At 42.6% G+C, this 25,760-nt stretch overlaps 1 protein-coding gene across 1 annotated transcript; it reads right to left on the bottom strand.

The window, feature by feature from the left end:
• Nucleotides 1-520: 520 nt before the first annotated feature.
• Nucleotides 521-25,233, bottom strand: TGFBR3L (transforming growth factor beta receptor 3 like). The gene is made up of 9 exons (XM_040346308.1): nt 24,374-25,233; nt 22,308-22,389; nt 13,807-13,925; nt 9,978-10,118; nt 9,524-9,829; nt 5,873-6,011; nt 5,756-5,788; nt 3,735-3,845; nt 521-667 (listed from the first exon to the last, which is right to left on the bottom strand). The coding sequence occupies exons 2-9, from the start codon at nt 22,351-22,353 to the stop codon at nt 636-638; spliced, it is 927 nt and encodes a 308-aa protein (XP_040202242.1). The 5' UTR covers nt 22,354-22,389; nt 24,374-25,233; the 3' UTR covers nt 521-635.
• Nucleotides 25,234-25,760: the final 527 nt, after the last annotated feature.

A 25,760-nucleotide genomic window follows, 5' to 3' on the forward strand; every position in this document is an offset into this window, starting at 1 on the left:
GAGCAGAATGGAGGACATCAGCGGCACGGAGGGGGAGAGCAGAACGGCAGCGGCATGGAGGGGGGACACAGAGCATGGAGGGGGGAGAGCAGAATGGAGGACAGCAGCGGCACAGAGGGGGAGAGCGCAGCGGCACGGAGGGGGAGAGCAGAACGGCAGCGACACGGAGCATGGAGGGGGAGAGCAGAATGGCAGCGGCATGGAGGGGGGACACGGAGCATGGAGGGGGAGAGCAGAATGGAGGACAGCAGCGGCACGGAGGGGGAGAGCAGAACGGCAGTGGCACAGAGAGGGGGGGGACACAGGAGCATGGAGGGAGAGAGCAGAACGGATGGGGGAACTGTACTCGGGAAAATGCTTGGTATCGGTTCCGATACTAGTATCGGTATCGGGACAACCCTAGTTAAAACATGTTTCAATGTGTTACTGCAACGAACATCAGCATAATTGTCCTACTGCAGGGTGTTGCGGTGCCATTCGTGGCTTTCCTTTTTAACTCGGGTATATAATTCACAACAAATAAAAAAAAACAGAATATACATTTTATTTGCGACTATCATCTAATGAACAATATTATGGATCCAGTTGGTTACAGTGTTTCCTCTTGCGTTTGTATGTCAGAAATCTTGAAGTCCTCAGGAGCTCTGTGTCCCTTGATAGGTGGGAACTGTAGAAAAAAAAATCCATTGTCATATAAACAGAGCCTGTGGGACACGTGGCATACAGGAGACACCTCAACTTTCAAGAAGATTATCATTAGAATTTTGTCCTTCGTGTATACAACTAAATTATTTGTGTGTTTGTCTGTAGTAATGCTTTATTTTGCTGTAGAAACAGTATGCTATAGACAGTTCTTCTTAGGCCCCATACACACGATAGAATCCATCCGCTGAAAAATCCCAGCGAATGGGTTTCAGCGGATAGATCCTATGGTGTGTACACTCCAGCGGATCTGTTTCCGCGGATATTTATCCCCTGGGATGGATTCCAGCAGATCGAATATTCGCTGACATGCTAAACAAATCTATCTGCTGGAATCCATCCCAACAGATGGATCCGCTGGTCTGTATAGACTCACCGGATCCATCCGTCCGAAGGGATCCCCCGCATGCGTCGTAATGATTCGACGCACGCGTGGAATTCCTTATATGACAGCGTCGCGCACGTCGCCGCGTCATAATCACGGCGACGGCGCGACACGTCATCGCCAGAGGATTTCGGCGCGGTTTTCAATGCGATGGTGAGTACACTCCATCGCAGAGAAATCCGCTGAAATCCTCGAGAGGATTTATCCGCGGAAACGGTCCGCTGGACCGTATTCGCGGATAAATCCTCTCGTGTGTATGGGGCCTTAGACTACCCCAAACATATCATAGCAATCCTAAAGAGAACTTCTAATGGTGTCTAAGGGGACAGTGCTGAAGTGCAGACAGGTTCCCCCAACTACCCATGATGGTCCCATTGCCCCGTGGAGCTCCTTATATCCTAGGACCAATTTGTTGATGGAGCCTTGACTTTTGCCCTTGTCAAGAATGTATCCCATCGCTGGCATAATTTTAACCCATCCCCTCTGAAAAAAATAAAAATAAATAGACACTAGATTAAAAAAATAAAAAATAAACGCCTTTTTTACTTGAATAAAGCAATGGTCACATGACACGCCAGTCCCGAGCCTTCTCCTCTTTTTTTTATACCCGGTGTAGTCCTTTGTCGGGTGTCTACATCCCTTTGCTCTGGTGACCGTTGTCACTGGGACTGAAGGTGAGGGCAAATCCAAAAATTTGAATTGTCACCAGAAAAGGAATAGAGGGGGGATCTTCCAATGGGGATTCTTGTTACAGTAACAACTGGAGATTTACCTCTCTGTGAAGAGATTTACTCTCATTTCCTGTGGTGTCTACAGGACAAAAAGAGAAGAGAAATCTCTTGCATGAAACATGGATGGTGGGGGCTTTAAAGTTTATCTCCAGGCTCCCCCTATGTTTCCTCTACCCCACTCTAACTAATCGCTGACCATCAATGCTCTTTTTACTCACCTAAATCTGCAGTCTTCTCTCTTCTAATTACAGGAAGCGGGGTCCTTCTTCAGATGTCCATGTCACGCCTGTGTGATATGGACACTTTTTATATAAGTTGTGCAGTAGTGGGGTTCTCTCAGGATCCAGAAGAGGAATCCCAGTGGTGACATCAGCATAAGGGGTCGAATTCACAGTAAGCAATTAGCAAGTTTAACCACTTCCCTACCCGCCCATAGACATATGAAGTCTGCAGTAGGGATCTCCCATCTTGGGCGGATGTCATATGACGTCCTGGGCTTCCCGGCCATCTGGGGGGCGCGCAACACTCGGGAGATGGTGCGCGTATGCGGTGGCCACGATGTCCGCCGGGCACCTACGATTGCCGGTAATAGAGCAGGGACTTGGATCTGTGTGTGGAGACCTCTGGTGTGTTCCTTGTACAGATGAACACAGATCGGTCTCCTCCCCTTGTGAGTCCCCTCCCCCTACAGTTAGAATCACTCCCTAGGTAACACATTTAACACCTTGATTGCCCCCTAGTGTTAACCCCTTCCCTGCCAGTGACATTTACACAGTAATCAGTGCATTTTTATAGCACCGATCGCTGTGTGAATGGTCCCAAAATAGTGTCAAAGGTGTCCGATATGTCTGCCGAAATGTCACAGTCACGATAAAAATTGCAGATCGCTGCCATTACTAGTAGAAAAAATGCCCTAAATCTATCCCCTATTTTGTAGACGCTATAACTTTTGCGCAACCCAATTAATATATACTTATTGCAATTTTTTTTTCAACCAAAAATATGTAGAAGAATACACATCGGCCTAAACTGAGGAAAATTTTATTTATTTATTTTTAAACTGGGATATTTATTATAGCAAAAAGTAAAAAATATTGTGTTTTTTTGTTTATAGCGCAAAAAAATAAGAACCGCAGAGGTAATCAAATACCACCAAAAGAAAGCTCTATTTTGGTACAGTGTTGCATGACCACGCAATTTTTATTCAAAGTGCGACAGCGCTGAAAACTAAAAATTGGCCTGGGCAGGAAGGGGGTGAAAATGCCCTGTATTGAAGTGATTAAGTAAACTGAATTTATTGAAGAAAAAAAAAGTCTGTTCTTTTCTTAAAATAAGCAAACAGTTGGCACCATACACATGCAAATGTTATGTACCTGGAAACATAGCTGTATTATAATTGGGCACTATCCCCAAGCAGAGTTTTTTTTGGTGGTATTCATGCGAAGTCTGGTGAGCACTGACTTATGTCTATAGTTAAAATGTATCCCTAGGCAAACCTTTTTATTTTAGTTTTGGATAAAATGGGAAAATATTAGACCCTCTGTCAAGTTTATCTTGCTGTATTTGTCCCCACTGGGGATATTAACCCTCTAATATTTGTTCTGGTGACAACTGTCATCAAAACAGAAAGTGGGGAGAAATCCAACATTTTAGAGCAGTCTCCAGAACAAGAGGTGGGGGGAAATCTTCCAATGGGGACAACTGTCGAAGAGGTTAGTTTTTCTCAAGTTAAGAAATCTCTTCAACTTCCCATTGCATCTTTGGGACAAGTAGTAAGGAAAACGTCCTCAATGGTACAGAGAATGCAAAAAAAAAAAAAACTGATGGGTTTTAACCCTCTCTACTCAATCCAAAACTGCAAAAAAAAAGTACATATATGCATACGTGATCATGCAATGAGGACCATTATGACTCACCAGTCTTTTTGTGAATGCACCAAAGTCCGATTGTCAGCATGATCCCAAGAAAGAAGGAACAGAGAGAAACTCCAATCACTGCAACAACTCCGACTTCCTGCACTGAGTATTCTGTAAAGGCACACAAAACAGCAGTGTCCTTATACTTATGGCTCATCATGTCTTTCTTAAACTCAACTGAGCCTTTATTGTTTATTACTGTAGTGCAGTAGACTCCCCATTCAATAGTATTTACCCCACCCTGAGCAGCCCTTTTTGTTTGGAGCAGGTTCAGAGGGTAAATGTCGGAGCACTGGAGAGTCAGACCGCTGCTTTATGTGAGAGAGCTGGTGTCTGAATCTCCTATGTACTGCCAGCACAGGGCAATGTAACCCTTGCTACAGCGCTTTGTTAAAAATACAGCATGACTACATTACAGTATCAAAAAGAATATGTTTATTCAGGCTTCAGAAGAAAGGAAACAAGATGGATTACAGAGCTAAGTAGTCTGTCTACTTTGGCCTCAAAATTGTAAATGCTAAACTGAAGAGTGGTGTGTACAGCAAGCATTTACAAAGCTTTCAGTCATCTTTTTCAGAAGCCTTATCAGGTTTTTATTGCCGTCTGTGCCCTCGTTGTGGAGACTCAACCTCTCTGTACTGGTGACCATTATCCCCAGGAGTGGAAGAAAATCCCCAATTTTGAGTAGTTACCAGTACAGAGGAATAGAAGGGAAATCTATTGAGATTTACACTTATGGGCGCAGGCACCCATGTGCAAGGTCTGTGTTTAACATCCTCAAACTAGAACTAAAGTTACTTCTAAGGTCTTAAACAAAGATAATCAAAGCTTGCCAAAAGCTGTACAAATGCCTTGTAGAAGCATGCTGTACACACAGCTCTTATACAGGCTGAGGCCCATGTGAATAAGGCCTAAAGCCAGCCATAGATGGAGCAATATTCTATCCTAACCCCCACCCCCTTGTCGGGAGAATATAATGACTCCACGAGAGGGAGAACACAGCCGCTATTAATAATCGCATGTAAATTTCAACAGGCTGGTTTTACCCAAGTTGACAGATTAACTTGGGTACCTTCAGCCTGTCCATACATGGTTCAGCATGAACCGGCTGAGATTCGAACCCTCTATGGTCGGCTTTAGTATATGTACAGGCCGCAAGTTCTGCTTTATTTACGTTATCCTATACTATAAGGCCATTGCCTTTCATGTCCTACATTTATGGAGGAATATCTGTACACTGTGATATTGATATCTAACCCAGTAATGGTTGTAGCCCCAATGAGCATTTGGTTAAAAAAAAAAAGAACACTGATGTCTGCAAGCAGTGGTTTACCTAAATTTTATTTACTTATTTTACTTCTTTAGTTTTTTTAGGTTATCCATGCGTTTTCTGCTATTTTTCTAATAAGTCATGTTAAAGCGGAGTTCCATCCAAAAATAAAAATATTCCGCTTTAAGCACTCTTTGCCCCTACATGCCACATTTGGCATGTCATTTTTTTTTGGGGGGGGGGGCTTCGTTAGGAGTGGGACTTTCTGTTCCACTTCCACTAGGTGACTCCTCCTCTGCCCCTGGGCGGCCCCTCTCTCTAGGCGATCTCCTGGGACACGTGACAGGTCCCAGGAGATTGCCTGTCCAGTGCGCGCCCGGCCGTGAAGCCAAAAGCTGTCATGGCCGGGTGCCCAGAGTGTGAATGGAGGCGCTGAGGAGAGGAGCGGGAAGAGGAGCGACGCTCCGTGCGGCTACATCGCTGGACTGTGGAACAGGTAAGTGTCTATTTATTAATAGTCAGCAGCTACATTAATAGTCAGCAGCTAAACATTAAAAGGCTAGAACTCCACTTTGAATTAATTCTGTTGCATATTTATGCTTTTGTCCCCTTTGCGCCCACCAGATGACATCTCCAGGGAGAAGTACAGCAAGCACATTTCTATTGGATCTGTTCATGGCCACCTCACAGAAACATGAATGGGAGAAGATGGTAGCTGTTTGAACACAACCCGTACTGTCACGTGGCTCACCTCTGCCTGTAGAAAGTGGAGATCTCTTGTAACCTAAAAAGAATCACAAAAAGTATTTTTACCACGGTTCTATTATGGGGAGCCATATTAATTATGACCAATGGTAGGTTTGCTCACCAGGTAGGGACTGGAGAGGCTTGCGGGAAGGAGTGGAGATGGTAACCAGCAATGGCTGGGTCACAGTTCGATGGAACATTGGCTTCAAGATGGAAGGTAAAGCAGTGAAGGGGGTGCAGGGCACATCAGGAGTACGACACTGAAGAAAAGGGAGGTTAAAGGAAAGAAATACATTTGCTGCAGTACTTATACATGAAATAAAATTTCTCAGCTCCAACATCTAGCAGTCATATTATATTCATAACACATTAATAATGCTAGATAATTAAAAAAATGGTATAGTCATCCAGATTTTTATATTCCAACCACTTCAGACTCAACCACAGCAAGAGACTTGCTCATGATTTCATTCATTAGTATCGTCTCTTCTTCGGTTTTGCATCATTTGTGGTTTTCCAAAGGTTGATTTTTTATATATGTGTATATATATATATATATATATATATATATATATATATATATATATATATATATATATATATATATATATATATATATATATATATATATATATATATATATATATATATATATATACCGTATTTATCGGCGTATACCGCGCACTATTTTGCCCTGAAAATCAGGGCAAAATCGCGGGTGCGCGATATACGCCGATACCCGCTTTCCCGCCACGAGTTTGAATACTGCGTCGGCATATACCGAGCGCAGTACACTCGTGAATCTTCGGGCAGTCTCGGCGCCTCTCGCACTGACGTCTTGTACGTACAGGACGTCAGCGCGACAGTTGCCGAGCCTGCTTGAAGATTCTGGAGTGTACTGCGCTCGGTATATGCCGGCGCAGTATTCAAACTCGTGGCGGGAAGGACGCGAGGACGCCGCAGAAGGACGCCGGACCCGCCGAAGAGGACACCGGACCCGCCGCAGAAGGACGCCGGACCCGCCGAAGAGGACACCCGAAGCCGCAGAAGGACGCCGGACCCGACGAGGCCGCCGATGGACGCCGTGCAAGACACCAAAACTGTAAGTACAAAAAAACAAAAAAACTTTTTTCCCACAGGATTGGGAGCCACTTTAGGGGTGCGTGGTATACGCGGGAGCGCGTTATACCGCGATAAATACGGTATATATATATATATATATATATATATATATATATATATATATATATATATATATATATATATATACACATATAAAAAATCAACCTTTGGAAAACCACAAATGATGCAAAACCGAAGAAGAGACGATACTAATGAATGAAATCGTGAGCAAGTCTCTTGCTGTGGTTGAGTCTGAAGTGGTTGGAATTTTTTTTTTTTTTTTTTTTAGAAAAAACAAACAAAAAACAAACAACAGAGGCAGGCATCCCAATACTTGTTATACTTTAATTATAAAGTTCATGTGCGTGTAAAGACAGGCACCCCAATGATTTTGGTAATATAGTGGATCTTTCCGCCACTTCTAAAGCAGTTGGAAATGGAAAGAGAGTAATCAAGGGGACTTAAAATGTGCCTTAGCAAGTATAGCAAACCAATATTTCTTAAAATATGTGTTTACTATGGTCAAGCTTATATGGAATATGATATTTTTTTTTTTTAACAAATTTTAACCATGCATTTTTAATCTTTGTACCAATATAAATTCCTTTGAATTTTATTCACTTGGTATGCTATCCTTGCTATGGAAAAAAGTCATTTTTAATTACTTATTTCCATTTCTAACTGCTTTGGCGTGGAGGTAAGATATGATACATAAATAATACTGTATACTCTTGTCGTCGTCCCCCCTTTTCTGGCCTGCCAGGCTGCAAACTCGAATAAGGGCCTGGTATGGAATTTGGAAGGGACCCCACACTATTTTTCTTGTGGGGTTCCCCTTGTCATCCATAACAGACCTTCATCTAGAACAGTGGTTCTCAACCCCTGTCCTCAGGGCCCACTAACAGGCCAGGTTTTCAAAATAACTGAAATAAATCACAGGTGATATCATTTTCTGCTCAGTGATTGCAGTATTCTAGTCTGCATTTCCCCATGGTAATACTTCAAATCTGGCCTGAGGACTGGAGTTGAGAACCACTGAGCTAGAATAAGGGTCTGATATATATTTTTAGAAGAATTTTATTTAGGTGGGGTCCCCCCATTATATACACTCCAGACCATCATTTAGGATAGGGGTCTTGTATAGATGAATGGAATCCCCAGCCGGTTTGTCTGCAAATAATCGGGAGTGTGCCTGCAAGAGGCTTGCTATGGAGGCACTCTGCAATGGGGGAGGAGCCAGGACCGCTGGTGAGGGACGAGCCAGGACCGATGGTGGGGGATGCAAAAAAAAGGGTATTGGGGTGCTCTGTGCAAAACCATTGCACAGAGCAGGTAAGTATACCATGTTTGTTATTTTTTCTTTTTAGAAACAAATCTTTTTTTTAGAATCACTTTAAAAGAAGGACTTGGTCAACTTTAGTGCTTCTGCTGTGAGCTTTGAGGATGAATTTACTCCACAGTGCCTTCAGCTACTCAGGTCAGTGGAGGCTTGTTTAAAAAAAAAAAAAAAAACACTCTGCTCTAATTCCACCCACCAGCCACTATGCTACTAGTGTGTCCCTTTTTCAGATTGACTGGCTGTCTTTGATTTCAACACTTTCTGATGCACTGATAAAGAAAAAGTATGAAGTCACTTAAGCCAGAACACTATTAGGTAGATTCAGGTACATGGCCGCAACTTTGCGGCGGCGTAGCTTAAGGCATTTAAGCTACGCTGCCGTAAGTTAGCGAGGCACGTACATGATTCACAATGTACTTGCCTGCTAAGTTACGGTGGTGTAGCCTAAAGCTGGCAGGCGTAAGGGCTCCTAATTTAATTGTGTCTGAGGGGGCGTGTTTTATGTTAATGGAGCTTGACCGTACGTTTTTTACGTTTTTTCTAGACTGCGCATGCGCCGGGCGCCTACATTTCCCAGTGTGCATTGCGGCTAAGTACGCCGCACGGGCCTATTGATTTCGACGTGGACGTAAACTACGTAAATCCCTATTCGGGGACGACTTACGCAAACAATGTAAAAAATTTCGAAGCGGGAACGGCGGCCATACTTTAACATTGGCTACGCCACCTAGGGGGCATCTTTAACTTTAGGCGGCCTATCTCTTACGTAAACAGTGTAAATGTACTGCGGCGGCCGTGCGTACATTCGTGAATCGGCATATCTACTGATTTGCATATACTACGCCGACCGCAATGGAAGTGCCATCTAGCGGCCAGCAGAAATATTGCAACCTAAGATAGGACGGCGCAAGCCGTCGTATCTTAGATATGTTTAAGCGTATCTCTGTTTGAGAATACACTTAAACATAGGTCGGTGCAGATTCAGAGTTAGGATGGCTTATCTGTAGATAAGCCGGCCTAACTCTTTCTGAATCTACCTATATGTCTGTGTACTTGCTCCAGATCAGAGACCTAAAGTATCTAGGCCATTGGAATAGCAAGAGAGTCGGGCAGGGGTGGTCAGCATATTTTTTTCAGCACAGGTCTTTTTACCCAAATACACTTTATGTGACCAAGCTTTTGCATATTACTGAAGTTCTCATAGCAATTTTTTTGAGACAAAATTAAAAAAGAGCCACAATAATTGTCCTAGTACACTCTTGCATGACCAATAGGTGAATGCTGCAAATGCAAACATACAAGGCACTATACCTGTGGTAGTTTGGTGACACCATTGCTAGTGCCGCACTGAGTTCCCTGCAGACACAGCTCTACTCTACAGTGCAGAAATTGAATGGAGCTGTTGTAGAAATGGTCAAGCTGGAAACTGAAGCTCTTTCTGGGTGGGGTCTTGATGCAAGGCTTGGGTGTGGCCAATGTGAATGTCACACCAGCTGAGTATGGGCAGTCATTCACTAGAAGCAGGATATGGGATTGGTTGAATGGATTGGAGGAAGCGGAGAGAGAACACAGAGTCAAAGAGAGTCCAAGCGACGGCGGAGCAGCAGATAGAGACACCTAGAATAAATTGTTAAAATAACCAAAAAGACCTAGGTGAACTGACTTAAAATAATGCTTGTTAATTTATTTATTGCTTTCTGTTTAGGAAAACAATTTAGTAATTAAGCTAATAGGAAAGGAAAAAAAGTCATGCAGGTCACCTGACCTCAGCCTGAACTTGGCTTCCAACTTTCATGCTGCATATGCCTCCGTGTTCACACTGCTTGTCAGGGCCACGAACAAGCAACTGCACAACTGCAGAGTCCACAAGGCTATGTCCTGATACCTCCATGGACATACATGGTGACTAGGAGGGGTGAAAAAAGCATATTATTAAAAATGCTGTAATGGAGGCCAATAATTTTGCCTCTTAAGCCTCGTACACACGATCAGACTTCCAGCCAACTTTTCCGTGGATTTTGGTCCGAAGGGCATTGGCCATGAACTTGTTCTGCATACACACAGCACAACATTTTCAGCCAACATTCACCAAACCACGTGTTTTTTCAGCTCTTTACCACCACCCTTTTGGCAACTTCTGCTATTGTTGGCTGATGTTTAACATTGGTTATGAGCATGCATGTTTGTACTTTGGATTTTAGTTGGAGGGACTTGCGTACACAGGATCAAATAAACCGTCATAACAGATTTATTGCCCAACACTTGGTAAGCATGAAAAGCCAACTTTTGTTGTCATTAATTTAGCCAATAATTGTCTGATGGAGCATACACACGATCGGATTATCCGATACAACACGTCCGTCAGACAAATATGGCCATAAAGTTGGATCGTATGTACAAGGCTTTATAGGCATCATCATTTTATAGTTCAGTCTCATTCATAATTTTTACATGAATTTCACATTGCAGAGAATAAACACACCCAGTGACAGGACTTCCTTTACGGCAAGGAGAGCAATTGTTATAGGGTCTCTTCTAACCCTTCACCTTCAGTTATTTGCACTACAAAATCCAATAAACCAATCTCGTATTATTTTTTTTTAATTAGGCACAGAGCTTAGGTCCTGAGATATGAGTGGACCCAGAATTTCCACTCTCTCAAGAACGCTACACTTCTTTAAATGGCAACAGGAACCTATGATCATCATGGAACCGATTCTGTTCATGTTGCATTGTTCACCTTGTCCTACTAATGATTAGTATAAACTCTGCTATGGGCTTATGACAATAACTGTAAACTTTGAGAAATACATGAGTCTGAGATTTCAGGGAAGGGAATAAAACGGCCTGTATAGTGCATCACAGCAAACTATGGGCATAACTGCAGCAATCATGAGAGGTGTCAATCTAATAATCTTTTCATACACGCTAGTAAATTAAGGGCAAGGCCAATACCTTTCAGTTTCAAGGGGCATGGTTTGATGTGTCTGCATATGGTTAAATTATATTTATATGGTCCTCTAAATCAATGGTTCTCAACCTCAGTCCTCAAGTAGCCCCAACAAGCCATGTTTTGGGAACTTCCCTAAGATAAAATAGCTTTTAATAATACCATGTCATTGATATTGATTTAAAGCAGCTATGCAAAGTAAAGGAAAACCTGAAAACATGGCCCGATGAGGGTACTGAGGTTGAGAACCACTCCTCTAAATATTCAGCACTAACATGTTAATGCACAAACTTGGAAAATCCTGACAATATATGGACAACAAAAGGCCAATCATTACAATACATGGGCAACAAATGGGCAATCATAATGTGTGGACAATGACAATACCATTGTCAATAACTGGACCACAGTCTTCCTTCCCTTAAACCCTTTCCTACTTCACCACCACCTCACTCCCTTCACTCCAGAACTCTGGTTCAGTAGTAAACCGTGGTTTACTTTCTTCTAGCCACACATTTCTCAGTGGCTGAAGGTAGTAGTGGAGAAGAAACCACAGCCCAAGCCTCCTCTTGAGTCTGTCCGTCTACCAGTACTGGTTTAACCACTTGCTTACTGGGCACATATACCCCCCTCCTGCCCAGGTGAAATTTCAGCTTTCGGCACTGCATCGCTTTAACTAACAATTGCGCGGTCGTGCGACGTGGCTCCCAAACAAAATTGACGTCCTTTTTTCCCCACAAGTAGAGCTTTCTTTTGGTGGTATTTGATCGCCTGTGCGGTTTTTATTTTTTGCGCTATAAACAAAAAAGTGAGACAATTTTGAAAAAAATACAATATTTTTTACTTCTTGCTATAATAAATATCCCAATTTAAAAAAAAAAAAAAAACATTTTTTTTTCTCAGTTTAGGCCGATACGTATTCTTCTACATATTTTTGGTAAAAAAAAAAAAAAAAAAAAAAATCGCAATAAGCGACTGGTTTGCGCAAAAGTTATAGCGCTTACAAAATAGGGGACAGAATTATTATTTTTTAATTATTTTTTTTTACTAGAAATGGCGGCGATCTGCGATTTTTAATAGGACTGCGACGTTATGGCGGACACATCGGACACATTTTTGGCGCCATTCACATTTATACTGCGATCAGTGCTATAATATGCACTAATTACAGTATAAATGTGACTGGCATTGAAGGGGTTAACACTAGGGGGTGAGGAAGGGGTTAAATGTATCCCTGCTTAGTGTTCTAACTGTAGGTGGAGGGGGGGGTGACTGGGGGGGGTGACCGATCTGTGTCTCTATGTACAAGAGACACAGATCGGTCTCCTCTCCAGAGACAGCACCGCTGTCTCTGTGTAAAACGGCAATGAGAGATGATCTCATATGTTTACATATGAGATCCTCTCTCATTGGCCGCACAGATCGCCTCGCGAACGGCCACTCTGATTGGCCGTTCGCGGCGATCTGTAATTGGCTGTGTCCGAGGGACACGGCCAACACAGATTTTCCCCGCAGCGCGCGCGGGGACCGCCCTAAGGGGCGGACGTCAATTGACGGCAGTTTGGCGATTGGGATCCGCACTGTAGCCGTCAATTGACGGCAGGCGGATCCCAAGTGGTTAATGCTCTGCCCACTGTATAACTGAAATAGTAACCCCAGTAACTAATCGGTAAGCTGGGGGGAAAGTCAAGTGGCTCCAAAACCCAGTAATCTTTTTTTATTTTTGTTGGAGTCTCTGGCTGAAATCTCGAGATTTTCCACCTATGCACATGCTGTAATGGCAAATGCAGGTGGCCACGTCTCTGTGCACCAGCCCTGCCAGTCAGTTTGATAGAAATTACTATAATTTTCATAAAAGCTATCTACTATATCCCACTAGTGATAAGAATATTACAATAAATTCTATACCTTCTGATTGGCTATGTTTGGCTGTCAATTTGTTGGTGAGAAGTATTCAGAACACTTGCCATGACCAGAAGATGTACCTAGTAATGGAAAAAATGACTACAGTTGACTCTGCTTATAAGGAACCTGTCATGGTGGTTGTACTTGGCACAACTGACGGAGTGTTGGCCCCAGGGCCTCACTTTATGTGAGGTGGCTGAAATATGCTCTATCCTACCACTTGCCTCCAGAAGACGGGAGCCTCAGCTGTGATGGGTAACATGTCCTGACAGGGTCCCTTAAATATGGCGGCTGGTGGAAATTTGCTAACTATTATAGCTGCAACAGAAACTGTCATTCTGGTTTTATTGCCTTGTGTCCCTTACCTAGAACAAGCATTCATATAGACACTTCTGACTTTTCTCTGACTTTTATTATTCAGATACTTGATCTGGGCCAGTGGCTTACAAAGCAGCGACATTGTTGGGTTTAAAATAACAGCCAGACATCCAGCATCTTCAGAAGAAAGTCAGCAATGGCAGCTTCCATGCATCTCTCAGCACAGATCCACCCAACCACAATTATTCAGCTAAGACAAGTCTGTTTTTTTTTTAAGGTATCTATGAATTTGGTAGGTCATTGATGGGCAAATCATATCACGATAGACGAGAAGACATTTGCCTGATTTACCAAGAATGGTGGGTATATGGTAATTTTACAAAGGTAATGCAAAAAGGACCCTTCTTACAGTACTACTTACTCCACCCAAAGTGGCACTTGTGATGTTGTGGACATTTTGACATGTAGCGGAGAATGACTCTGGAGGAACAGCCTGTGGGAACTTTTTTAAGTGGAATGATCTGAGCCATGGTGGAGGCCCTAAACAGTAAACAAAAAGTTTATTCACTTGTTTTAATTTATTTATTTAAATATTTCCATACAAAATTACACAACAATAGATACATGTGCCAAAGACAATCAGAAAATCATACTGCAGTATAAAGACGTACATAGTATATGACATACAACGTATAGACACCACACAAGAGCACTTATCCATAAGTGGCATGAACTAATAAAAATGTTATTGGGTATAGTAGATCAGTGCAAGAACCTGTCTCCAATAAAAAAAATAGAATGATACAACGGACTTCTCAGATTGTTGTTTCCCTAAAAGGAATAGCCAAGCCATATCATATCCTCATAATACTAACAAGATTGCAGTCCGTGGTTTACTAATCTCCATCCTCAACTCCTGTAGGGGGAAAAAAAATTCTATATACAGTAGGGGTGCAACGCGATCCGCAGAACGCACCACCGCCGCGGCCTTAGGAAAGACCGCGGCTTCGGCCTAGCTCCGGAGCGGTCGGCCATCTTGGTATACTCGGCGGCGGTGCGCGCTGACGTCATCACCCCTCCTTCTGCTCGTGGATCTTTTCTATTCTGCAAGAGCGCGCTGACTCTGCATGCAACCTGAGTACAGTGAGACGGACTGAGTACATCAGTACAGTGAGTTGGCTAATGGCTATTACAGTGGGAAAAATGGCTATACACACACAGTGTTACGGTTTACTATGGTGGGGGCAATGTTGGCTATGACTATTATTACAGTGGCAAAAATGGCAATTACAGTGTTACTGTTTTACTAGTGTGGGGGCAATGTTGGCTATGGCTATTAATAATAGCCATAGCCAACATTGACCCCACACTAGTAAAACAGTAACACTGTAATTGCCATTTTTCCCACTGTAATGGTCCCAAAAATGTGTCAAAATTGTCAGATGTGTCCGCCATAATGTCACGGTCACAAAAAAAATCGCTGATCGCCGCCATTAGTAGTAAAAAAAAAAATATTAATAAAAATGTAAAAAGACAAAACTTTTGTTTGTCTTGTGTTTTATTTTTTACTGACCCGAAAATGATCCGATCAGTTACTCTTGATCCGAGGATCGATCCAATCAGTGAGTTTTTTGATCCGTTGCACCCCTAATATACAGTACAGACCAAAAGTTTGGACACACCTTCTCATTCAAAGAGTTTTCTTTATTCTCATGACTATGAAAATTGTAGATTCACACTGAAGGCATCAAAACTATGAATTAACACATGTGGAATTATACATAACAACAAAGCGACATAAAAAAGTACGGTTCTTCATTTGAGAGTCACGTAATTTTGTGTGAGAAGATGTTGTCACGTGTAAATCAATTCATAAGCGTAAAGGTGATTTCAGGCTTATAATTGTTTTATATGTTTTTTTCTGTATTTTTGGTTGACATTCTATCTCTATCATTTAACCACTTAAGACCCGGACCAAAATGCAGCTAAAGGACCCGGTCAGGTTTTGCGACTCGACACTGCGTCGCTTTAACAGACATTTGCGCAGTTGTGCGACGTGGCTCCCAAACAAAATTGGCGTCCTTTTTTCCCCACAAATAAAGCGTTCTTTTGGTGGTATTTGATCACCTCTGCGGTTTTTATTTTTTGCGCTATAAACAAAAATAGAGCGACAATTTAAAATAAAAAATGCAATATTTTTTACTTTTTGCTATAATAAACATCCCCCCCAAAAAAAAAAATATATATATATATATATATATATATATATATATATATATATATATATATATATATATATATATATATATATATATATATATATATATATATATATATATATATATATACGTATTCTTCTACCTATTTTTGGTAAAAAATAAAACGCAATAAGCGTTTATTGGTTGGTTTGCGCAAAATGTATAGCATTTACAAATTAGGGAATAGTTTTATTGCATTTTTATAAAAAATTTTTTTTTTTACTACTAATGGCGGCGATCAGCAAATTTTTTCGTGACTGCGACATTATGGCGGACACTTCGGACAATTTTGACACATTTTTGGGACCATTGTCATTTTCACAGCAAAAAATATGCATTTAAAATGCATTGTTTACTGTGAAAATTACAATTGCAGTTTGGGAGTTAACCATAGGGGCGCTGATGGGGTTATGTGTGACCTCATGTGTGTTTACAACTGTAGGGGGGGTGTGGCTGTAGGTGTGACGTCATCGATTGTGTATCCCTATAAAAGGGATCACACGATCGATGACGCCGCCACAGTGAAGATTGGGGAAGCTGTGTTTACACACAGCTCTCCTCGTTCTTCAGCTCTGGGGACAGATCGCGGGACTCCAGCGGCGATTGGGTCTGCGGGTCACGGAGCTTCGGACCGGGTCGCGGGCGCCACGGCTGGGTACTAGCACAGGACGTACCTATACGTGCATGTGCCCAGCCGTGCCATTCTGCCAATGTAAATGTGCAGGAGGCGGTTCTTAAGTGGTTAAGAAGGCACATGTACAGTCATGCTAATGAATATCTAAATGATTCAGAGAAGGATTGGGAGAAAGTGCTGTGGTCAGATGAGACCAAAATTTTGGTATTTTTGGCATTAACGCGTCTCACCTTGTTTGGAGGAAGAAAAATGCTGACTATAGGCCTAAGAAAACCATCCCTATAGTCAAGCACGAAGGTGGAAACATGATGCTTTGGGGCTGTTTCTCTGCTAAAGGTACAGGCCTACTTTGCCGCATTGAGGGAACAATGGATGGGGCCATGTATTCTAAAATATTGGATGAGACCTTCTTCCCTCAACCAGAACATTGAAGATGGGTCGTGGATGGGTCTTCCAGCATGGCATTGACCTAAATATACCGCCGAGGCAACAAAGGAGTGGCTAAAGAAGAAGCACATTAAGGTCATGGAGTGGCTCCAGATCCTATAGAAAATTTATGGAGGGAGCTGAAACTTCAAGTTGCCAAGCGACAGCCAAGAAACCTTAAAGGGGTTGTAAAGGTAAAAAATGTTTTCCCTAAATAGCTTCCTTTACCTTAGTGCAGTCCTCCTTCACTTACCTCATCCTTCCATTTTGCTTTTAAATGTCCTTATTTCTTCTGAGAAATCCTCACTTCCTGTTCTTCGGTCTGTAACTCCACACAGTAATGTGAGGCTTTCTCCCTGGTGTGGAGAAAACCTCTTGAGGGGGAGGGGCGAGCAGGCAAGTCAGGACACTCTCTACTTTGCAGATAGAGAAAGAAGCTGTGTATTAGTGGGCATCCTGACACTCCTGCTCTCCCACTCCCCCCTCAAGAGGCTTTCTCCACACCAGGGAGAAAGCCTCACATTACTGTGTGGAGTTACAGACAGAAGAACAGGAAGTGAGGATTTCTCAGAAGAAATAAGGACATTTAAAAGCAAAATAATCAGAGGATGAGGTAAGTGAAGGAGGACTGCACTAAGGTAAAGGAAGCTTTTTAGGGACATTTTTTTTTACCTTTACAATCCCTTTAAGGTTTCTTGGCTGTCGCTTGGCAACTTGAAGTTTCAGCTCCCTCCATACATTTTCTATAGGATCTGGAGCCACTCCATGACCTTAATGTGCTTCTTATTTAGCCATTCCTTTGTTGCCTCTGTGGTATATTTAGGTCATTGCCATGCTGGAAGACCCATCCACGACCCATCTTCAACGTTCTGGTTGAGGGAAGAAGGCTCTTATCCAATATTTTAGAATACATCGAAGGATGAGGTAAGTGAAGGAGGACTGCACTAAGGTAAAGGAAGCTATTTAGGGAATTTTTTTTTTTAACTTAAAGCGGGGGTTCACCCTATTAATAAAAAAAAAAAAAAAAAAAATGTTTTCTTCTAGCATAAAATGAGGCATAGTAGCACGAGCTACAGTATGCCTGTCTTTATTTTTTTAGTCCCGTACTCACAGTGTAATCGTAGAGACAAGATTCCGACCCCCCTCGGGGAATGGGCGTTCCTATGGAGAGGGAGCATGATTGACGGCCGGCTATGGCACGTCACGCTTCTCTGGAAATACCCGAAATAGGACTTGGCGTTTCACGGCGCCTGCGCATAGTCTGCGCGCAGGCGCCGTATAGCGCCGTGAAGAGCCGTGACCTGTTCCGGCTGTCTTCGGGGAGCGTGACGTGCCAGAGCCGGCCGTCAATCACCTTCCCTCTCCATAGGAACGCCCATTCCCCGCGGGGAGTCGGAATCTTGTCTCTACGAGTGCACTGTGAGTACGGGACTAAAAAAATAAAGACAGGCATACTGTAGCTCACGCTACTATGCCTCATTTTATGCTAAAAAGATGTTAATAAGGGTGAACCACCCCTTTAAGGATTTAGAGAACATCTGTAAAAAAGAGTGGACCAAAATCCCTCATGAGATGTGTGAAAACCTGGTTACCAACTACAAGAAACGTCTTACGTCGGTGCTTGCCAACAAGGGTTTCTCCACCAAGTACTAAGTCATGTTTTGCTTGGGGATCAAACACTTATTTCACTCACTGACCTGCAACTTAATTTATAGCATGTTATGTGTTTTTTTCTATATTTTTGGTTGCTATTCTGTCTCTATCATGTAAAATACACCTATGATAAAAATGATAGACCCTTAATTTCTTTGTAAAGCGGCAAACTTACAAAATCTGCAGGGGATCAAATACGTATTTCCCCCACTGTATATATGGTTTGGGAGAAATACAATTTTTAAAATGGATATTATGCAAACCCTTCTGATTTTGATACTGAGGTGTGAAGTCTTTGTTGAAATTGTTATATGGTCCAATACAAGAATAGCCGGCAAACTCTTTACTTTAGCTTACATAAAGCACTTGTGGGGGTGACTTTTATTGACTCTCTTAACTACCATATGGCAACCCACCTCTCCAGAGTCTTGGACTGGTGTAGAAATAATAAACACAAACAGTGGACGGCCACACACTGAACAGAATTTGGCCTGTACAGCAAGGGAATTTCCATCACTGTATGGCCAGCTTTTTAGACTTCCTCCATGGCGTAAAGCTCAAAACCCCAGTAGACATTGAGTCAATTGTATACCTTCCAAAAGACAGCCAGTGACTTCAGCAACTCCTCCATTTTCTTTACGCTACCCTAAAACAAGACGCAACTCACACCATTAGAGTAATTGTGCTGTGAGTCTGGTCCTCCCTGTCACTTAGTCTCCTTAACTCCTCATATGACCACCTAAATCTTTTACGACCTCCTTCTTGCTCAAATGGAAGAAAGATCTTGACACTTTGGCCCGGATTCAGATAGAGATACGACGGCGTATCTCCTGGTACGCCGTCGTATCTCTGAGTTCGGCCGTCGTATTTATGCGACTGATTCATAGAATCAGGTTACGCATAGATATGCCTAAGATCCGACAGGTGTAAGTGACTTACACCATCGGATCTTAGGCTGCAATTCCAGGCCGGCCGCTAGGTGGCGCTTCCATATCTTTTAAGCGTCGGATATGCAAATGAGCATTTACGCCGATTCAGAAACGAACGACCGCCCGGCGATTTTTTTTTACGTCGTTTGCGTTCTGCTTTTTCCGGCGTATAGTTAACCCTGCTATATGAGGGGTAAGTGCGGCGTATCCTATGTTAAGTATGGCCATCGTTCCCGCGCCGAGTTTTGAATTTTTTACGTCGTTTGCGTAAGTCGTTCGCCAAAACGGCCGGACGTATTTTACGTTAACGTCGAAACCAATGACGTCCTTGCGACGTCATTTGGAGCAATGCACGCTGGGAAACTTTGTGGACGGCGCATACGCTGTTCGATCGGCGCGGGGACGCGCCTGATTTAAATTATACACGCCCCCTAGCCGCCGGGGGATTTGAATTCCGCCGGGGGATTTACGATACGCCACCGTAACTTTAGAGGCAAGTGCTTTCTGAATAAAGCACTTGCCTCAAAAAATAGCGGCGGCGGATCGTAAATCAGATAGTTTACGCGGATCTAAAGATCCGCTAACCTATCTGAATCTAGCCCCATAGGTTTCAAGAATCGGGTTATAAGAACCTGACCATGTAGTATCTCCAGCACACCCCTTCAAACCTACCCCTAATACTGACCTTCCTGTCCTATCCCTGCCCTTTTCCTCCCCTTTTAAAACTCGCCAAATCTCCCTAGACTGACTTTCCACCTTCTCCTGTTAGAATATTCATATCCTATTACTCTGTTGAAAAAAAAAAGACTGGAATGATGACACATACTACACTGAGATTACGGCTTCCAATGGTATGCAATTTTACTATTTTTACTGCTTTAATTGCTATTAAGTTATTTATTTTTTTATTCATTTTTTTAGCATACACCCCATCTATGTACTGCTCTGATGCATACTGTAAGCATAGCTATGTCCTTGGCAAAAGTGTAAAATATTAAATTGAAAAAAAATCTAATTAAAAAAGGAAATTTATTTAAACTGTTAAAACTAAATTAAAAGTCATTACAACTAATTAAAACAAATGAAAGGGAGCCTAATTAAAATTTCAAATAAATCCAACCTAAATAACGAAGACTAATTAAAAATGATTCTAACAAATTAAAACGAATTAAAGAAAACAAGATTAATAAAAATATATATATATCTAACCTAATTAAATAAAGCTACATAAAAACAATACAACTAATTAAAATCTGTTCCAACTAAATTAAAACTAAAGAAAAAATGTAATTAATTAAAACAAACTAATTAAATAATGTCATTGTAAAAATAAACACATCGAAGAAAACCTAATAAAAAAAAAAAAAAACATTGTCATTTTACAGCTACCCCAAAGTGAGATCGTATTGCAAGGAATGGAAAAAAATAAAACCAGAGAGCTAAGCATACATTGTATGCTATCGAAAGCTAAAGCTTTTTTTTTTTTTTACTATCTTTGGCATATGAAACCACGTAGGAGGTGTGGAAAATAGTCTGACTTCTGAGCCATAGTCATGTACTAGTTCTGTATTTGTACCTGTATTTGAATAAATAGATGCGATATAGTTTATTGTAACACACAGTTTCATAAGTTCCATGCAAGCTGTACTGCTGTAATTTTTTCCCCCTAAATAGCTTCCTTTACCTTAGTCCAGTCCTCCTTCACTTACCTCATCCTTCTATTTTGCTTTTAAATGTCCTTATTTCTTCTGAGAAACCCTCACTTCCTGTTCTTCTGTCTGTAACTAAACACAGTAATGCAAGGCTTTCTTCCTGGTGTGGAGTGTCATGCTCGCCCCCTCCCTTGGACTACAGGAGAGTCAGGATGCCCACTAACATACAGTTCCGCTTTAAGATGAAAAAACATCCGACAATACCGCCCCCCCCCCCGTTGTACTTACCTGACCCCTCGAAAGTCCCGCGCTCGCCCCCGACATCCTCTTCGCTGTTGAGCCTGGCCGTTGATTGGCTACAGTGGATGGATTGAAAGCAGCCCAGCCATTGGCTGGCACTGCTGTCAATCACATCCAATGACGCGGCGCGCCAGGGGTGGGGTTCGAGTGATACAGCCGCTGCATCACGAGAGCGCGCCCGCAATAACTCCACAATAACTCCACACTATGCTCGCTCGCATGAAGGTGTTGAGTACTTGCGGGAGGAGACTAGACAGCCGCCGAGAAACCCCAGGTTTGGGGCCACTCTGTGCAAAACGAGCTGCACAGTGGAGGTAAGTATAACATGTTTGTTATTTATATATTCTTTTTATCTTTAGTGATCCTTTAAGGAATATCAAGAAAATGTGATTTCTATTATCTTTCCTAATCCCCCATTCCTAAACACTTACCTGCCTCATGTCACCGATCCAGCGCTGTCTCAGCTGCAGCACTCCCGTCGCTTCCTGGTCTCACCGGAGACATTTAGGCTGGGTTCACACATATGAGAATTGGATGTGGATTTCCCTGCATCCTATTCTTGACAAGCAAGGGTGACTGCCTCTCAATGTAGCCAGTTCACACATGTCTGGGGCAGCTGTGGTCTGGGTTGAAAAAGGGTCCGGTACGTCTTTGGGTTTGGTTCAGGTGTGAATTCAGGCAAAACATGGCCCTGAATCACACCTGAACCGGTGTACAGAAACGCACTGGAACCCATGGTCGCACATGTGTGAACCCGGATTTAGGTCAGCGGGAGCCATAGGCTTCTGCTGCTGTCAAATTCCTGTGAGGGGGAAATGGGGGTGTGGCTTATGAGGGCTGTGTGAGTCTATGGATGCACACAGCCTGGCTTGAGAGCATGCACACACAGATGCCTCCTTAGCACCTGGCAGAACATCATGCTTACTGTGCAATATGATTGCACAAAGCAGGTAAGAATTACCTTTTTTTTTTATTAGACTTTAGTATCACTTTAAGTTAGGGTTTACATTAACTTTAGGAACAGGAAAAATAGATAATATAAAAAAGGCTGAGAATTCAGCACTGTGTACCTTGCACCATTCGCAGACAAAGGGTGATGAGAATCAGTAGCTGCATTCCGTTTGCACTTGAACAGAACTTGTACAGAGGAATCTGTAAGATAACAGAAAAAGAGTCCTTTCTTAAAATGGAGGAACAGCAGTTTAATGAAAAGAGAGCAGCTTCCCCCATCAGATATCACATTTAAAATTAAAATGATAAAATTATTTATTTTAAACAAATTGATTTTGAAATCACGAGAATCAGTATGTTTGCTCTAGACTTCACCTGTCATCAGCTGACGAGTGGACAGGAGTCAATGAAATAGTCGGATAGAGGCATTCAGAAGCCATGAAATCAGAGAACAGCTTGACATACAAAATACACAGAGCCGACATACAAAATACACAGAGCCTACCAGGGCCGGACTTACCATTGGGCTTGACTGGGCTCAAGCCCATGGGCCCCGCCCAATAGGGGGCCCCCTTTAAAAAAACAAAAACAAAAAAAAAACATTTTTTTTAGGGGTCCGGAGGTCCCAGGGGCCCCGGACAGCAAACCACCCTTTTTTATTTTTTGTTTATAAAAAAAAATGTTTTTTTATATTATATATATATTATTATTATTATTATTATTATTAAAGGGCCCAGGGGTCTCCAGGGCCCCCGGATGGCAACCCACTTTTTTTTTTTTTTTTTTATAAAAAAAATTTCATTTTTTTTATATATATATATATTTTTATTAAAGGGCTCAGAGGTCCCCAGGGCCCCATGTGGCAACCCCCCCTTTTTTTTTTTTTTATTTATAAATGTTCATTTTTTTATTTTTGTTTATATTTTTTGTTAAAAGGCCCAGGGGCCCAGAGGCAACCTCCCTTTTTTTATGTATTTTTTTTATAAATGTTTATTTTTTTATTAAAGGGCCCAGAGGCTCAACAACTTTAAAACTTTAATGCGCCCCCCCCGGCTCAACAACTTCAATTCGCCCGCCCCCCCCCCCCGCTCAACAACTTCGCCCCCCCCCCCCCCAATTCTCGGATCCAGGGGGCCCCTTCAACACTCAAGCCCAGGGACCCCCACCACCCTAAGTCCTGCCCTGGAGCCTACATACAAAGGGGGTAATCCACAAAAGGGATACGCCGGCGTATCTACTGATACGCCGTCGTATCCCTGTTTCTATCTATGGAACTGATCCACAGAATCAGGTTTCACATAGATAGGCAGAAGATCCGACATGTGTAAGGGACTTACACTGTCGGATCTTAGGATGCAGTAACGAGCCCGCCGCTGGGGGGCATTTTCTTGTCGAAATGCCGCTTCGGTTATGCAAATTAGCACTTACGGAGATCCCACGAAGCTTTCACGCTTCGTTTTTTTTCTCCGTAAGTATTAGTTGCCGTCGCATAATAGGGCTGCTTTTTACAAGGCCTAAACTGTTTACACCTTGTAAAAGTAGACCCTTCTATCCCGCGTCGCTGTCTTTTTTTTTCTCAAATTTTTTTTTTCCCGCCGCAACTCGTATTTTTTACGCCCGTTGCGATTCTCAAAACCGGCGCAACGTAAAACCGCGCAAAGCACGTCGGGAAAATGACGTCGGGAGCATGCGCAGTACGTCCACCACGCCTAATTTAAATGTGACTCGCCCCATTAAATTAGGAACGCCTTGCGCCGGCCGGATTTAAGTTACAACCGCTCAAAAATTTCTAGGTAAGTGCTTTGTGGATCGGGCACTTAGTTAGAGATTTTGCGCGGTGTAACTTAAATGGAAAAAGTTACGTTGCGCCGGGTTTTTGAGGATTAGGCCCATAGTACACAGAGCCGACATACAAAGTACACAGAGCCGACATACAAAGTACACAGAACCGACATACAAAGTACACAGAGCCGACATACAAAGTACACAGAGCCGACATACAAAGTACACAGAGCCGACATACAAAGTACACAGAGCCGACATACAAAGTACACAGAGCCGACATACAAAGTACACAGAGCCGACATACAAAGTTCACAGAGCTGACATACAAAATACACAGAGCCGACATACAAAGTACACAGAGCCTACAGACAAGCAAGCAGACTAAAGTAAATGATTTTACCTGATGGAGCGGAGCTGTAGAACAAAGCGGCAGGTTGTCTCAATTCAATAACCAAACAGTTGAGATTTCACCTTAGATCCACTGTACAGAAATTGTGCACCTCCCATCGTCCAGACATCACCCCGCTACCTGTGTCCTGTCCTTCAACCTCTTCTCCCATTTCCATCAACACAAGAGCAAGCATCCTTGCCCTGACAGAGTAGATCAGACACAACAAAACGTATACAAGCTGACACGGCGTATGTAAGATGATCATATGGGTGGATGACAAGTAATCCGGCTCACCTTGATGATCTGTGTGTGGCATGGCTAGCGTATTAGCTGGAGTAGTATGTTGTCAGGTCCCATCGGGTGGGATGAGCAAATGAATTCAGGTGAGTATATTCCTGTAACAAAATGTACACGGAAGGAAATGTGGAGTTGGACATTGCGGATCTCTTTCTGAAAATGCCGATCTGAAGTAATGCAGATCAGATGCTCCGACTTTGTTGCATTTTTGTTCTGGGTCACTGAAAACCAGAGACAGCCGGGCAACTAGTCATTTCAATAATGACAACCCCGATAGTTCTCAGTACAGGTCCCCTTAACGATAAACCTAAATTTTTGACCATCCCTTTCTCCCACCCCTTTCTAATCCATGTTGATATGCAGTTTTTCCTCTACCTTGTAAAGCCAGGTATACTCAACAAAATTCCCCTCCAGGTCCCGCGCTGCACCTTGTTTGGGTGTTGGGGGGCACTGATACCTACCAGATTACTGGTCTACTTTCATGCCCGCACTGATGAGGTTGTCCTCTTCTGGATCCTGAGAGAACCCTATCATTGGACCTCCAATAAGGATGACACATAATGCAGCTCACCTTGATGCACAGTATGTGGCATGTGCAAGGTATTAAATGAATAAAAAAAAAAAAAAAAGGGCGCATCCGACCAAGTGCATTACCAATGGCAATGTTTATTTATAAAATATATCATGATAAATGTATACACACAGACAAGCTTTAAAATACAGCTTAAAAACCCTCCAACAGTTGCGCGCAATTAAGGTAGATTCAGTAAGAGTTAGGCCGACTTAACAGTAAGATAAGTCGACCTAACTCAGAATCTACGCCGACCTATGTTTAAGCGTATGCTCAAACAGAGATACGCTTAAACATATCTAAGATAGGACGGCTTGCGCCGTCCTATCTTAGATTGCAATATTTCGGATGGCCGCTAGGTGGCGCTTCCATTGCGGACGGCGTAGAATATGTAAATGAGGAGATACGCCGATTCACGAACGTACGCCCGGCCAGCGCAGTAGTTTTACGCCGTTTCCGTAACGCATTACAGGCCTAAAGTTATTCCATCTATTAGGTGGAATAACAATGTTAAAGTATGGCCGCCGT

Source organism: Rana temporaria, chromosome 3 (genome assembly GCF_905171775.1).
Source record: "Rana temporaria chromosome 3, aRanTem1.1, whole genome shotgun sequence".
NCBI lineage: Eukaryota > Metazoa > Chordata > Amphibia > Anura > Ranidae > Rana > Rana temporaria.

What these genes read in the sequence shown, in the direction of transcription:
- TGFBR3L (XM_040346308.1), bottom strand. Translation starts at nt 22,353, where the DNA reads ATGCAGCTACTGATTCTCATCACCCTTTGTCTGCGAATGGTGCAAG. An exon ending in TCCACTTTCTACAGGCAGAG is followed by an intron (nt 3,846 to 5,755) that starts GTGAGCCACGTG and finishes GTGCCTTTACAG; the next exon opens with AATACTCAGTGCAGGAAGTC. An exon ending in GTGCATTCACAAAAAGACTG is followed by an intron (nt 668 to 3,734) that starts GTGAGTCATAAT and finishes TTTTTTCTACAG; the next exon opens with TTCCCACCTATCAAGGGACA.